Source organism: Haliotis rufescens, unplaced genomic scaffold (assembly GCF_023055435.1).
Source record: "Haliotis rufescens isolate VD_foot unplaced genomic scaffold, xgHalRufe1.0.p SCAF_9, whole genome shotgun sequence".
Classification (NCBI taxonomy): Eukaryota; Metazoa; Mollusca; class Gastropoda; order Lepetellida; family Haliotidae; genus Haliotis; species Haliotis rufescens.
The window spans coordinates 37,827,863-37,844,267 of NW_025964383.1; the positions used below are offsets into that span (position 1 = coordinate 37,827,863).

The window sequence follows — 16,405 nt, forward strand, 5'->3', positions numbered from 1 at the left end:
AATAGGTCTTCAGCAACCCATGCTTGACGTAAGAGGCAACTAACGGAATCGGGTGGTCAGGCTCCTGACTTGGTTGATGCATGTCATCGTATCCCAATTGCGTGGATCAATACTCATGATATTAATCACTGGATTGTTTTGTCCAGGCTCGATTTAAAAAAAAATAATTTTTTAGCATTTTATTTCCCCTTTTCCCCGTTACATGAGGAGGATGGCCATCCAGGGCAATGGTCACCCTCACATTTTGAAGACAATGTATGTATACATTTGGGGAAAATTAAATACAAGTATTGGAAATGGTGCCAAGGTGATTTTTAAGAAATATAACAAAACATACACACAGTCAAGCATTCAAAATATTATTCAAACACTGATCCTGGCAAGAAACAAATATGAGAAAGAGATACATATGTTATTGCTGTTCTTCTTCTTCAAACAATATGTGATAAAAGATCCATGATTTATAAAATGTAGCTACATTACCATTTGTAAAGGCTATATTCTTCTCAATTTTGTATCTCAGACTAACATCTTTTTGAAATATTGCGAAGCAAAGATTTGTTTTTTTGAATCTGCAAAAATATATAAAAGATTTAGATATTAAAATAAGAAGATCAAAAACTTTGTCAGTAACAATATTTTCTTTAACACCAAATAAAACAAGTTCAGCACTTAATTTCATATGATGTATATGGCTACATTTATTTATCCAATCTAAGAAGGTTTTCCAAAATACTTGTACAAGTTCACATTCCCAAAAAATGTGTACAATAGTTTCATCATAACATTCAGGCTCGATTATTTACAGACCGCCGTCATATAGCTGGAATATTGCTGAGTGCGACATTGAAAAACCAACCAAACAACCAACCTAACAACCAACCTATCTCTAGATATCTGCAACCTGTATCCGGTTGGCTCCGGTAATAGGGTGGTAGGTATACTCGGGTAGTAAATTTATGTATATTCTTAACAGATCCCTATATACTGATCAAATATAACACACGTAGGGCTGCACAAAAACAGAAGAATAAAGGAGTTACCTGAAACAGCATTTGAGCAGAAAATGATGTCTAGTCATTGGCATGAAAATACCCAGTAGAACAGACCCAAGAGAGTAAAAATATATTGAATACCCAAAGAAAACTATCAATACCCAATGTGAATGATAACATGTATATGCAATGGCAATGCTATTTTTTTATCAGGAGCCCTGCTGACATTAATCGGACACAGCACGACAAACCAGAAATCCTCTTCATCGCAGTACACAACTCACTTATATGTCATCTATTTTTTCAGTTCTTGATGTTCAATATTTAACAAAAATCATGGTGTCCCTATTGGCGATAGTGGAAAATATGGAATGTTAAGACTCCAACTTTTGTTTAACCCAACATTGACAGAAAATGGAAAAGAGTGTGTGATAATAGTGTGTGAAAAACAGTGAAATTGTTTGTTCAATGGTGAGAGTAATTTGTCTGTTGGCTTCTTGAAAAAACCCAACAATTTGTCAAACCCTGCACCATCCTTGATCATCCAGTGTATTCCATCTTCCATTTTGATAAACACTCTGGACCAAAAACTGGGCTGGGACGGGTATTTCGGGTACCCGGTCGGGTGGTTACTGAGTAGGACCCGGGTACCCACAGGACTACCCAGACGTGACACGTGACATATTGTTAATGACAAAAATTATCTAGAACTCTATGGTTACACTACAAGTCACTAATGTTCGCTTTTCTTTCTGACTGTGCACCTATTCCTTCTGATCTTTCATATGGTTGAATAATGATATAACTTAATTCAACTTCAGTGTATGAATGACCAGATTGTTTAATACGTGTATCTAAATACGTTTTGCCAGGGCTATGCTAAAAATGTTCCCAATCGGACATTTTGAGACATCTCCTGAGACCTACAGTGGGTACCCGGGTAGGGTCGGATAATAGGGGGGTGAGTACCCGAGTAGTAAATTTGGACTCGTCCCAGCTCTAATCCAAAGCTTTGATTTGGAAATGATGTCCCCATCACCCTCATCACCAACTCATCGCCCAGAAGTTCTCTTGCTGACACGCTTGAAATCAATCAATCAAACTGACTCTTATGAACTACAGTTTGTCACAGATCTGATTTCAAATTTGCAGCCTCCAATGAACAAACACAAAATATAATCAAAAGACTGTTTCTAGCTGGAAAAGTGTTTCTGAGCTGAAACACATAAACATACAAAAAAAAGACGACTTTGTAAAACCTGTTTATTGAAATCACGCACACACACTCATCTAATCATAACCATCCTCATCGTTACGTAAACTACCTGACGTCTTCACCAGAACGTTTTGAAACTTTGTTATCTCTCTCTCCGCTAAAAGCATTCCAAAGGTAAACTGTCCTGCCACAAGTAGAAACAGCCCGCCCACCATTGGCGACGTCTTCCTCATCAGATTCAGTATGAGAGTGGGCTCTGTGATCCTTGGGACGGGGACAGTGTAGTATTTCCTTGCCAGGATGATACAGGAAACAGGGGAGAGAAGCAAAGGATAAAGTCCACCTAGCAGAGAGTTAACTGCCCCTGATCTTGTCTCCATACAAACAGTGCAGTCGTACTTGCCGACAAGAATATTGTTTTGAACGTAAAACTGATGAAAGAACGCTGTCATCATGGCAGGAAGGCAGACCGCGGGAAGGTAGCTGGCCATTCTGCCATAGTTCTGCAGCCGGAACTTCTGTCTGTAGTGGGCGTTGATGATCCAGCCTCCAACTGCTGCTGTGGCGCTAGCTAATGCCGTACCATGTCGCAGTGGCCATCTGGAATGAAAGCAAGTGAGTTGAGCACAACGCTTAAAGCAGTACTTCAATTCTATTAGTAACAGAAGCATGGATAGAAATTCCACATAAACTCCTTGTCTCCTTGTTCAATATGTTATGTGGCCATAGAGACTGTTTTCAATTTATTTGTAGTTCTGTATGTTTCTGGGTTAACCTCTGTGTTTCAATTTGGGAATCACCTCGTAACAAATGACCTGACCACCTGATCCCGTTAGCCGCCCCCTTACGGCAAGCATGGGTAGCTGATAGGGCTACTCGGGTCGGGTGGGTCCTGAGTACCCGAGTGTGGCCAATTTCTGAGTGAATTTGGGTTTCAATTTTGAAATCACCTTGTAACAGTTGGTTGGTTGGTTTGTTGTTTTACGCCGCACTCAGCAATATTCCAGCTATATGACGGCGGTCTGTAAATATTCGAGTCTGGACAAGACAATCCAGTGATTGATATTATGAGCATCGATCCACCCAATTGCGATCGATTACATACATCAACCAAGCCAGCAAGCCTGAACCCCCGATCCCGTTTGTCGCCTCTTACGACAAGCATAGTCACCTTTTACGGCAAGCATGGGTTGCTGAAGACCTATTCTACCCCGGATCTTCACGGGTCCCACACCTGTGAATCAAGTCATACCTTTAATAGCATCAACCAATCACCAATCAACATGAAATTGCTTTACACATTTTACTGAAAAATTGGGAACAAAACCAAGAAAATATTGATAGCCAGACAAACACATTAACCAATCTGGTTCGTACCCACTAGACATCTCAATGTATATGTCTGGAGCCAAAACCTACACCAGTCAAAGGGAAAAAACTCTTACACTTCTAGTGGTTTGTCCCAGTTCCTGATCACCTTCATGTGATGCATGAGGACTTCCTCTGTGGTCATCCGCACCGCGCCTTCAGGAACATCCTCAATATGCTTCAGCCTGTAGATGCTTCTATCTTTGGGTTTCCCCTCCTCTGTCAAGGGTAATGGCTCCATAATGTCTGTTATATCTGAAAGAAACTTTCATTCAGTATGCATTTTAAGAGTAGTAGGGCTAAATTCTTCTCATAAATTTCACCAAACATATTAGGCACTATGTTTTTTATAATTTTTCTAGCAAGAAGCATTTTGTTTTTACTTTTTATTACTTTAAAGGCCTCATATGAAAACTACAGGAATTTTCACCATTGATGATTGTTTATAATCGGACCGGTCAGCTATTCATTGTAATCAGAAAAACATTTTTTGTACAGTTTCTGACTAGTGCACATCAAATTACATGTTCGTTACATCTTTTACTCCAATTTGATACCACTCTAAGCAAAGATTTGAAAAACCACTTCATAAAAAGTCATTCGCTTTTGTTTTTGTTGTTGTATGTTTGTTTGTAAGCTGTTTAACGCCGCACTGAGCAATATTCCAGCTATATGATGGCAGTCTATAAATAATTGAGTCTCGACCAGACAGTCAAGTGATTGACATCATGAGCATCGATCTACATAATTAGGATACGATGTCACACATCAACCAAGTCAGATCCCGTTAATTGCCTCTTACAACAAGCATGGCTTGCTGAAGATCAGTTCTAACCCAGTTAGAATATCAGTTCTCTTCACTGGTTTAATGTCTGGTCAACCCTGACGCACAAAACCTGTGTATTTGACGCAGTAGAGAATATGCAACATAATTTCCCCATTGCATCAGTTGTTACTCAGATTATTCAAACTCAATAATTTAATTGCACCATACTGTCAGTATACTAAATTCTGAAACGACCGGAAATTTGTGTGAAGACTGAGATAGTGATGAAATCCATCACTTCCAAAAGAATGCCATGGTGGCCAATGTGTTATTATGGGTATATCATAATATCATATCATAATAAAATGGAGTCATAAAAAAATATGAAGGGGGGCCAGAGTCTAGACACTGGCCTATTTCAAGTCATTCAGGATTCATTTTGTCAGTCTATGAACAAATTTTGTTTGTTTGTTTGTTGTTTGACACCTCACTCAGCAATATTCCAGCTATATGACGGCGGTCTGTGAATAATCCAGTCTGGACCAGACAATCCAGTGACTGATATTATGAGCATCGATCCACGCAATTGGGATCGCTGACAAGCATCAACCAAGTCAGCGAGCCGGACCACCCGATCCCGTAAGTCGCCTCTGATAAGCATATTCGCCTTTTACGGCAAGCGTGGGTTGCTGAAGACCTATTCTCCCCCGAATTTTCACGGGTCTTGTGTACCATGGACACTAAGTAATTAGCGCCCATGTTTACTGAAGAAATACTTACAAAGTCATCGTGGCAGTGCAACTATATAAGCCTATACGCGTAAAACACAAATGCGGGCATTTTTGCAGGTTAGTTTTTGAAGCTTTGATTAATTTATCAATATCAGTTAGTAGCCCACCAAATGGTACCGTCCACTCGTTCCCTGGTATAAATAACTAAATTGCTCTCACTGTCATATCCCCATTTGGCGCATGAAATACGGTTGAAGGGGTGTGCGTTTACCACAATTCCATCATTTGAAGGTTGATGAAAACTTGACATTGAACGTTCCCATTTTCACGTGTTGTTAAGCGGAAGGAAGTGTCCGTTCTCATGAACATAAACACATGCGCACTGACAACTAGGTCATAGTGACCTAGAATTAATTTGCAGTAATTATTTTCTGCACTGCCAACAGAATATATATAAACCACACGGCTCCACCATAATTAGCTCCATCTACTAATAAAAAGAAAGATCTTCCACGCCAAACTACAATAAACTAAAAACACTGACGATGTAAACATGAAATTGCGGGAAAACGTTGTACGCTTGCAATAATCAGTGTGATGTTTGGAAACAAGATTAATCGAAACACAGTTCTACATTGTATTCTGTTCTTGTTGCATTTTTTTAAACAAGTCATAGCATATCCCTCGTGATGTTCCCTAACGCCTACATATATATTCGAAATCTGTTGAGAGAAATGATTTACAAATGTTGATAAATATACGAAAATAATCACTCCCTGATATTTTAGTCACGTGACAACTCGTTTGCAGCAGCCGCCATATTACGGCCTATTTCCTAGTTTGGCCCTTGTCATTGTAATTTACAAGTTGACAGTACTTTGAATCACCGTTTAATCGTACAGGGAGGTACATGTGCATTGAGCAAGCCAGTTAATCATACGGATCAATTAATCTTAGAGTCTACAAGACCCAGTTAACGGTCAGAGACAGTGTGAAAACACTGACTGTCACAGGTCACGCTGAAGGAAACATGCCGGTGCGAAAACAAGGTAGGTAATTTGTTTTGATGACATTGTGATGTAATTGTTTTCCTTGATAAGGAGAAAATCACACACGCATATAGTCTCATACGCACAACAAAGGTTTTCATTGTAATCTGTGCTGTTTTTCATTGGTTTAATAATTTTCTTTTGGTTCGAAATTAGCTGGACGATGACAACCACCTGCACAACATCAGAAGCATATTTCACGACTTCGCCGTTGACGAACACGCAACTGGCTATAAAGACATTGTTTTGAGTGCATTACTTCAAAAAAGTTAACTTATTGATAATCGGGTCGGTACAAATGAATTGACTCAACGGTCAACACGCAATGTACACATTGAATATTATCAAGAAGCCTAATATTTACTATTTACCAGCTGTTTACATGGCATTGTTTTTTCATGCTCTTTGGAATATTGGTGAATGATTTGTTTTCCTTTTCATAATTATTTTAAGTGAGTGGTTGTATTTCATTAAATGCAGTGAGTAATGTATTTTATACTAATTTGCCTGTAAATATTGACTGAGTCAATGAACAGGAAAACCATGATCAAAGTCATTAGGGTACGAAGGCGCACAGTTAGTCAAGTTACACATTTTGACCAACCAACCCTCAATTTTACTCTGGTCTTGCAATTAGCTTTTGGGTAATTGAGGGTAAATAATTACCAAAAGTGACTCAAAGTCACTTTGCTTCCACTTCCTGACACTGCACTGGGGGCATCTAGGGCAAATGAGATGTTTTGGTCTCTTGTAGTCTGCCCCAGGACATTTAGTCAGAGACTGGTCAAAACCCAGAGAGGCAAGTTGGTTTCTCATAAAATTGTTATTTTACACGAACCACCAGTCAAAATTGAACGGGTAGCCTAGTGGTTGAAGTGTTCACTCATCACAGGTTTGATTCCTGACATGGGTACAATGTGTGAAGCCCATTTCTTGTGTGCCCCGCTGTGATATTGATGGAATATTGCTAAAAGCGGCATAAAACCATTCTCACTCACTCACGTAAAATTGAACTGTGGACTAGTTGGATATGATTAGTGGTGTCTGTCCCTTCTTCCTTATGTGTTTCATGTGCATGATGAAAGCAATTAGATGAAGGAGTGGAATTGCAAAGATCATCAAGAAGACCAATCAGTTGCTGATTGTGTCGTTGTTGGCTGATTGTGTCATTGTTGTGTCGTTGGCTGATTGTTATTGTTTCCTGAGGTAGAGGTCGATGCATTACCAAACAGTGAAGTGCATTAGTTGTTGTGTCTATTGATGAACTCTTTGAACAATCATAGTTTTGCTGATGATTTCTGCACTCACAGCTGGTTTAAATAGTAATGGGACTGATTATCAGTGTATGATTACTTACTTCACAGTGTTGACACCATAATACTTGACTACTTCACAGTGTTGACACTGTAGTACTTGGTTACTTCACAGTGTTGACACGGTAGTACCTGATTACTTACTTCACGGTGTTGACACCGCAGTTCTTGATTACTTCACGATGTTGACACGATAATACTTGATTACTTCACAGTGTTGACACCTTAGTACTCGATTACTTCACAGTGTTGACACCATAATACTTGATTACTTCACAGTGTTGACACTGTAGTACTTTAGTACTTACTTCACAGTGTTGACACTGCAGTACCTGATTACTTCACAGTGTTGACACCGTAATACTTGATTACTTCACAGTGTTGACACTGTAGTACTTTAGTACTTACTTCACAGTGTTGACACCGTAGTACTTGATTACTTACTTCACTGTGTTGACACTGTATTACTTGATTACTTACTTCACAGTGTTGACACTGTAGTACTTGATTACTTACTTCACTGTGTTGACACTGTATTACTTGATTACTTACTTCACTGTGTTGACACTGTATTACTTGATTACTTACTTCACAGTGTTGACACTGTAGTACTTGATTACTTCAGTGTTGACACCATAGTACTTGATTACTTCACAGTGTTGACACTAGTACTGGGTTACTTCACAGTGTTTACACCATATAATACTTGATTACTTCACAGTGTTGACACCATAGTACTTGATTACTTCACAGTGTTGACACTGTAGTACTTGATTACTTCCCAGTGTTGACACCGTAGTACTTGATTACTTCACAGTGTTGACACTGTAGTACTTGATTACTTCACAGTGTTGACACTAGTACTGGGTTACTTCACAGTGTTTACACCATATAATACTTGATTACTTCACAGTGTTGACACCATAATACTTGATTACTTCACAGTGTTGACACTGTAGAACTTGATTACTTCACAGTGTTGACACTGTAGTACTTGATTACTTACTTCACTGTGTTGACACTGTAGTACTTGATTACTTACTTCCCAGTGTTGACACTGTAGTACTTGATTACTTACTTCACAGTGTTGACACCACAATACTTGATTACCTCGCGGTGTTGACACTGTAGTACTTGATTACTTCACAGTTTTGACAATGTAGTACTTGATAACTTCAGTGTTGACACCGTAGTACTTGATTACTTCACAGTGTTGACACTGTAGTACTTGATTACTTCACAGTGTTGACACTGTAGTACTTGATTACTTTACAATGTTGACACCATAGTACTTGATTACTTCACAGTGTTGACACTTTAGTACTTGATTACTTCACAGTGTTGACACCATATAACTTGATTACTTCACAGTGTTGACACTGTAGTACTTGATTACTTCACAGTGTTGACACAAGTACTTTATTACTTCACAGTGTTGACACTTTAGTACTTGATTACTTCACAGTGTTGACACTGTAGTACTTTATTACTTCACAGTGTTGACACTAGTACTTTATTACTTCACAGTGTTGACACCGTAGTACTTGATTACTTCACAGTGTTGACACTGTAGTACTTGATTACTTACTTCACTGTGTTGACACTGTAGTACTTGATTACTTACTTCCCAGTGTTGACACTGTAGTACTTGATTACTTACTTCACAGTGTTGACACCGTAGTACTTGATTACTTACTTCACTGTGTTGACACTGTAGTACTTGATTACTTACTTCCCAGTGTTGACACTGTAGTACTTGATTACTTCACAGTGTTGACACCATAGTACTTGATTACTTCACAGTGTTGACACTAGTACTGGGTTACTTCACAGTGTTTACACCATATAATACTTGATTACTTCACAGTGTTGACACCATAGTACTTGATTACTTCACAGTGTTGACACTGTAGTACTTGATTACTTCACAGTGTTGACACAAGTACTTTATTACTTCACAGTGTTGACACTTTAGTACTTGATTACTTCACAGTGTTGACACTAGTACTGGGTTACTTCACAGTGTTTACACCATAGTACTTGATTACTACACAGTGTTGACACCATAGTACTTGATTACTTCACAGTGTTGACACTTTAGTACTTGATTACTTACTTCACTGTGTTGACACCGTAGTACTTGATTACTTCACAGTGTTGACACTGTAGTACTTGATTACTTACTTCACTGTGTTGACACTGTAGTACTTGATTACTTACTTCCCAGTGTTGACACTGTAGTACTTGATTACTTACTTCACAGTGTTGACACCACAATACTTGATTACCTCACAGTGTTGTCAATGTAGTACTTGATAACTTCAGTGTTGACACCGTAGTACTTGATTACTTCACAGTGTTGACACTAGTACTTGATTACTTCACAGTGTTGACACTGTAGTACTTGATTACTTCACAGTGTTGACACTGTAGTACTTGAATTCTTCACAGTGTTGACCTGTAGTACTTGATTACTTCACAGTGTTGACACTGTAGTACTTGATTACTTTACAATGTTGACACCATAGTACTTGATTACTTCACATGTTGACACTTTAGTACTTGATTACTTCACAGTGTTGACACCATAGTACTTGATTACTTCACAGTGTTGACACTGTAGTACTTGATTACTTCACAGTGTTGACACTAGTACTGGGTTACTTCACAGTGTTTACACCATATAATACTTGATTACTTCACAGTGTTGACACCATAGTACTTGATTACTTCACAGTGTTGACACTGTAGAACTTGATTACTTCACAGTGTTGACACTGTAGTACTTGATTACTTACTTCACTGTGTTGACACTGTAGTACTTGATTACTTCACAGTGTTGACAATGTAGTACTTGATAACTTCAGTGTTGACACCGTAGTACTTGATTACTTCACAGTGTTGACACTAGTACTTGATTACTTCACAGTGTTGACACTGTAGTACTTGATTACTTTACAATGTTGACACCATAGTACTTGATTACTTCACAGTGTTGACACCATAGAACTTGATTACTTCACAGTGTTGACACTGTAGTACTTGATTACTTCACAGTGTTGACACAAGTACTTTATTACTTCACAGTGTTGACACTTTAGTACTTGATTACTTCACAGTGTTGACACTGTAGTACTTTATTACTTCACAGTGTTGACACTAGTACTTTATTACTTCACAGTGTTGACACCGTAGTACTTGATTACTTCACAGTGTTGACACTGTAGTACTTGATTACTTACTTCACTGTGTTGACACTGTAGTACTTGATTACTTACTTCCCAGTGTTGACACTGTAGTACTTGATTACTTACTTCACAGTGTTGACACCGTAGTACTTGATTACTTACTTCACTGTGTTGACACTGTAGTACTTGATTACTTACTTCCCAGTGTTGACACTGTAGTACTTGATTACTTCACAGTGTTGACACCATAGTACTTGATTACTTCACAGTGTTGACACTAGTACTGGGTTACTTCACAGTGTTTACACCATATAATACTTGATTACTTCACAGTGTTGACACCATAGTACTTGATTACTTCACAGTGTTGACACTGTAGTACTTGATTACTTCACAGTGTTGACACTGTAGTACTTGATTACTTCACAGTGTTGACACCGTAGTACTTGATTACTTCATAGTGTTGACACTGTAATACTTGTAATGTCGCTTAGTGGGTAAAGCATTTGCTCGTCACGCCAAAGACCTTGGTTCGATTCCCGACATGGCTACAATGAGTGAAGCCCAATTCTGGTGTCGCCGCTATGATATATTGAATATTGCTAAAAGTGGTGTAACTCATCCACTACAACTTTTCGTTTACAGTCTTTAATGCACGGAGCAGCTAATGCCAAATGTTGCTGAGAATATATTGTCAGTGTATTAGTTTCACTGTTTGACCACAGATTCCATTCATTTACCTGATGTCAGAAAACCATCACTACCGCAAGAAATGCTTCACTCGCCACCCACTTTTGTACTTAACAAGTGCAGACTGATACTCCATGTACCCTGCCACACATTATTATTGTACGCATGGATATTACCATACAAAAACGTGTGATATTTTGTTTTAATTTCAGATATATTCATGGACTTTCAGGTCTTGTTGTTTTGGGTTCCCTGTTACCATGGTTATTAGAAATGAATGAGAACACTGATGTAATGACTAGTGGGTGCCCAGTTAGAAGGTCCGGTCCAGATAAGTCTCCAGTACCAATGAGGAATCAGTGGTTACAATGTGTCAGTTACTCAGACAGCATCCGTAGTTCCTCATGATGCTATTACAGCTATTTTGCCTGACTCATTGTAGATTACTTACAGGTGGCCTTGATATTGCCCGGGTTTTATCTCGGGTTATAAACTAAGTGCCCATGGCAGGCAAATGTTCGGAAGAAATCAATATATTGTTCAAAATTGTAAATATTTTAATCGTTTCTTATTTTCCAAAATTCTGTGGTATTTTAACCTTGCAATAATGTAAAAATAATCATAAAAGCCGCATCCTCTTTATCGGTCCTGCTATCAAGGGATATATAGTTACAGTTACTCTACAGAGTCATGACATTAGTTCTAAATCAGTGTTCATTTCAGAAGCTGAAACCTGTGAACATCTTGTGTAGAATAGGTCTTCAGCAACCCATGCTTGCCGTAAAAGGAGACTAACGAGATTGGGTGGTCAGGCTTGTTGACTTGGTTGATACATGTCATCGTATCCCAATTGCGTGGATCGATACTCATGATATCAATCACTGGATTGTCTGGTCCAGACTCGATTCTTTACAGACTGCTGTCATAAAGTTGGAATATTGCTGAGTGTGGCGTTAAACATAAACAAACAAACAAACAGCAGCTGGAAACTGTCCCAATGACCCGCACCTTTCTAAGAATTGGGGACATTTGATGAAACCAAGGGAAACCAATATTTTTTATATAAAGACATAAAACTTGTTACCTTTTTTCACTGTTCATCAGGAATTCAACTTGTCAATGTCACTATAAGTATTCACATTTTCCTTTTCACATTTTATTTGACCCGTGAAGATCTGGAGTAGAATAGGTCTTCAGCAACCCATGCTTGCCGTAAAAGGCGACTATGCTAGTCGTAAGAGGCGACTAACGGGATCAGGTGGTCAGCCTTGCTGACTTGGTTAATGCATGTTATCGTATCCCAATTGTGTGGATCGATGTTCATGTCAATCACTGGATTGTCTGGTCCAGACTCGATTATTTACAGACTGCCATCATATAGCTGGAATATTGCTGAGTGTGGCGTTAAACAACAAAATGACATTTTATTTATTCACTTTTCAAAGACAGTTCAGCCTTTAGTCCGAGTTAAAAAAATCTTAAACTACTTCAGTGCTTCTTATCTGCAGCCACAGTCTGACCATCAGTTTTTTACATAGTTTTGGATAAAAATTCAATAAACTTGGTCCCTTTGTCTGCTTTGGTTTCTCAGACGCCATGACAAGCTAATGGCAACATGTGACAGGGATACGAGACCGTAAAATGATAGTTTACAGCCGTTGGGCCAAGTAATTGAACAATCAAATAAAAGCGTGTTACTTCACAACGGTCCATTCCTTCTGAACATGTCGCTAAACCTATCACTTCTAACTGCTAACTGAAGACTAAAGATGACCATTATTGAAAACTTGCCATTGAAATACAGTCAATAGCCAAAGATACAATAGACAACATATTTTAGTTATTGTATATGCAGCAGTAGAAACTAACATTTTTAGACCATTTTTAAACAATGTAAAAAGGGCAAATTTCTACTAGTCCTTATGATACCTTAACTGTTGAGCAGTTTGGCAAGGACTATAGGACTAGTGCCAATTTCTTATGCTGATATGACGTCGCGCCCTTTTGGTGTGGTGATATTTCTTTTGGCACCATTAAATAATTTTGTGTAAAAGTCCCCATGAAATGAACTCTGATACCTATTTTGACATGAATTGGGAATTGTTTTATTCCAGTATGGGAATTATCTGACATTTGCTCCCGAGTTGGGGCAGAATTTTGGCCTATGAATAGGTCAACATTAACCCGGGGGCATGGGTGGCCCAGTCGTCTAAGGTGCCGCAATTGGCTGTGCAGAGTTGCGTCCCTTGGACACGCCAGAAACCTATGAATCCCGGTTCACCCCGATTATGTTTCTAGGTTTGTCAACACCATACCCGTGCTCGTGGGTTTCACTGAAGTGGTAAACATCTGAGACCTGCATCACTTCGGGCTTTCCTCCCACATTAAGCAGACACGCTGCAATATAACTGGAATAATGTTAAATGCGGCGTTAAACCAAACTCACTCACTCACTCAGTCAGTAGATTGTATTGTTGTTATATGGACTATCATCAGCTGAGTTTACTAGACAGAACAATTTTACTTGACTCAGACTTTGGACAAGCGGCTAAAGTCACAGACTGTACTTGTGATTGATTATCCAATGATTGATGACAGGTTACCATGGTTACCCTGTGTTGATATAATGATAGATTGTTATTATCCATAATCAGTGTTATGAAATCTGGTGAAACAATAACCAATGTCATATAGCTGGAATATTGATGAATGCGGCGTTAAACAACAAACAATGTAGAAGAATACTATTTGACATCTTATTTGCATTCCAATTATTTGAAAATTCCCTATGTCAAGCCTCAAAGTTTAATTTTTTTTATCAAGTAGCCATATGGCTAAAAGTATTTCGTTCCAGGTAGCCAGTGGTAAAATCAAGAAGTCAAGCCAATATTGTAGGTAGCCAAATGCATTTGAAATCTTTTATCAAGTAACTATTACAATATGTACATGTTATAGCACTAGTCTTGATATTGTATATTAGTGGAAACTGTACTTGATTTTTGTTATTTGTGACTGGAACAATGATGCAATTTATGTTTCTAGATTATATAGGTATATCCTTGCTTATCCAATGAGCATTGTCAACTAAAATAAAGTACTAATTACATTAATATTTATGTATTTCAGTTCATTGTCGATTTTTAGAGGAATTATTCGCGAGTACAATTATTAGCAGACATGTTTTCCAAGATCAGCTGTTATTTATTTTTGTGTCTACTGTCTAAAATTCAGAGGTTTCCAAATGGCTACCTCTGAATTTTAGACAGTAGACAATTTGAAAGTTAGGTCGCAACTTTGAGGCCTGCCTGTATGTGTTAACATGGTAAGTAATTGCTTTAAACTTAAAGTGACAATTTCTGGAAAATACTGATGAAAGAGATGATGACCATGATGACAGATGACAAAACTAATTTTAACCAGTAATCAGTGATAAAATTTACTGGTGACCTACATTTTTAAGCCTCTTTTCACTGATGTTGATGCCCACACAAAGGCATGTAGCCAAGCAAAAACCGTACATACTGTTATTTTATTTTGATTATCACTGTAAACAATGTCTGCCAGTGAGGAAACATTGGTGTATATGTGGCTGTGATGTCAAAACACTTGTCAGAAAGATGTGGCCATATGTAACTATGAACAGTGTGGAGAGAGATGCGCTACAGCTTCATACGTCTGTGAATCTGCTGAATAATTGAGGTGTGTAGTATCACCGATAAACTGTATACCACGATTTGAAATGCTGATGAATATGCTTTGTTTGTTTTGTTTCTTTGTTGTTTAACGCTGCAGGGCAATATTACAGCCATATGACGGCAGTCTGTACATAATTGAATCTGGACCAGACAAGCCAGTGATCGATATCATGAGCATCAATCCATGCTATTGGGATATGATGACATGCATCAAACCAAGCCAGTGAGCCTGACCACCTGATCCCTTTTACAACAGCCCATGTGTGTCATACCCAGCAGCCCATGTGTGTCATACCCAGCAGCCCATGTGTGTCATACCCAGCAGCCTATGTGTGTCATACCCAACAGCCTATGTGTGTCATACCCAGCAGCCTATGTGTGTCATACCCAGCAGCCCATGTGTCATACCCAGCAGCCCATGTGTGTCATACCCAGCAGCCCATGTGTCATACCCAGCAGCCCATGTGTCATACCCAGCAGCCTATGTGTGTCATACCCAGCAGCCCATGTGTGTCATACCCAGCAGCCTATGTGTGTCATACCCAGCAGCCCATGTGTGTCATACCCAGCAGCCCATGTGTGTCATACCCAGCAGCCTATGTGTGTCATACCCAGCAGCCCATGTGTGTCATACCCAGCAGCCCATGTGTGTCATACCCAGCAGCCCATGTGTGTCATACCCAGCAGCCCATGTGTCATACCCAGCAGCCCATGTGTCATACCCAGCAGCCTATGTGTGTCATACCCAGCAGCCCATGTGTGTCATACCCAGCAGCCTATGTGTGTCATACCCAGCAGCCCATGTGTGTCATACCCAGCAGCCTATGTGTGTCATACCCAGCAGCCCACGTGTGTCATACCCAGCAGCCTATATGTGTCATACCCAACACCTCATGTGTGTCATACCCAGCAGCCTATATGTGTCATACCCAACACCTCATGTGTGTCATACCCAGCAGCCCACGTGTGTCATACCCAGCAGCCCATGTGTGTCATACCCAGCAGCCTATATGTGTCATACCCAACAGCCTATATGTGTCATACCCAGCAGCCTATGTGTGTCATACCCAGCAGCCCATGTGTGTCATACCCAGATATGAGTTTTTGTTATGATCATATACTTGTACTCAGGGAATGGATCATGTCTGAGGTTCAATGAGCTGATCATTACACACTGATACATGTTTAATAATTGACTTGTCCCTTATTTATCATTTATGCTTCAATCACTGAGCCCCTTATCAACTGTTGTTGCATTTGGATCGTGATAAATTCAAATGTGTCATTTATAACCAGTGCCAAACTTGTCTTATGAATCTGAGATAAAGAATTGGAAATGTTTTTGATGGTTCCCTGAAGATATTTTTGTGTCAGCAAGGTCATGTTGGAAACAT

The 16,405-nt window shown here is 39.1% G+C and overlaps 2 protein-coding genes across 4 annotated transcripts in view; one reads left to right on the forward strand and one right to left on the reverse strand.

Annotated features, from left to right (window-relative positions):
- Positions 1 to 2,241: 2,241 nt before the first annotated feature.
- Positions 2,242 to 5,481, reverse strand: LOC124128829 (transmembrane protein 126A-like). Of its 3 annotated transcripts, none has more exons than XM_046492307.2 (3): positions 5,348 to 5,481; positions 3,657 to 3,834; positions 2,242 to 2,811 (listed from the first exon to the last, which is right to left on the reverse strand). In XM_046492307.2, the coding sequence occupies exons 2-3, from the start codon at positions 3,818 to 3,820 to the stop codon at positions 2,286 to 2,288; spliced, it is 690 nt and encodes a 229-aa protein (XP_046348263.1). In that variant the 5' UTR covers positions 3,821 to 3,834; positions 5,348 to 5,481; the 3' UTR covers positions 2,242 to 2,285. The 3 variants fall into 3 exon arrangements, with proteins under 3 accessions (XP_046348263.1, XP_046348261.1, XP_046348262.1); XM_046492305.2 differs by having other exon boundaries at positions 5,296 to 5,453; XM_046492306.2 differs by having other exon boundaries at positions 3,657 to 3,844; positions 5,296 to 5,452.
- A 374-nt stretch (positions 5,482 to 5,855) lies between these two features.
- LOC124139544 (disks large homolog 2-like) overlaps positions 5,856 to 16,405 on the forward strand; it is a 362,823-nt gene continuing 352,273 nt past the window's right edge. Inside the window, exon 1 of the mRNA XM_048391384.1 lies at positions 5,856 to 6,125. Within this exon, the coding sequence (XP_048247341.1) occupies positions 6,107 to 6,125 (19 nt within the window). The 5' untranslated portion in view covers positions 5,856 to 6,106. The remainder of the gene's footprint in view (positions 6,126 to 16,405) is intronic.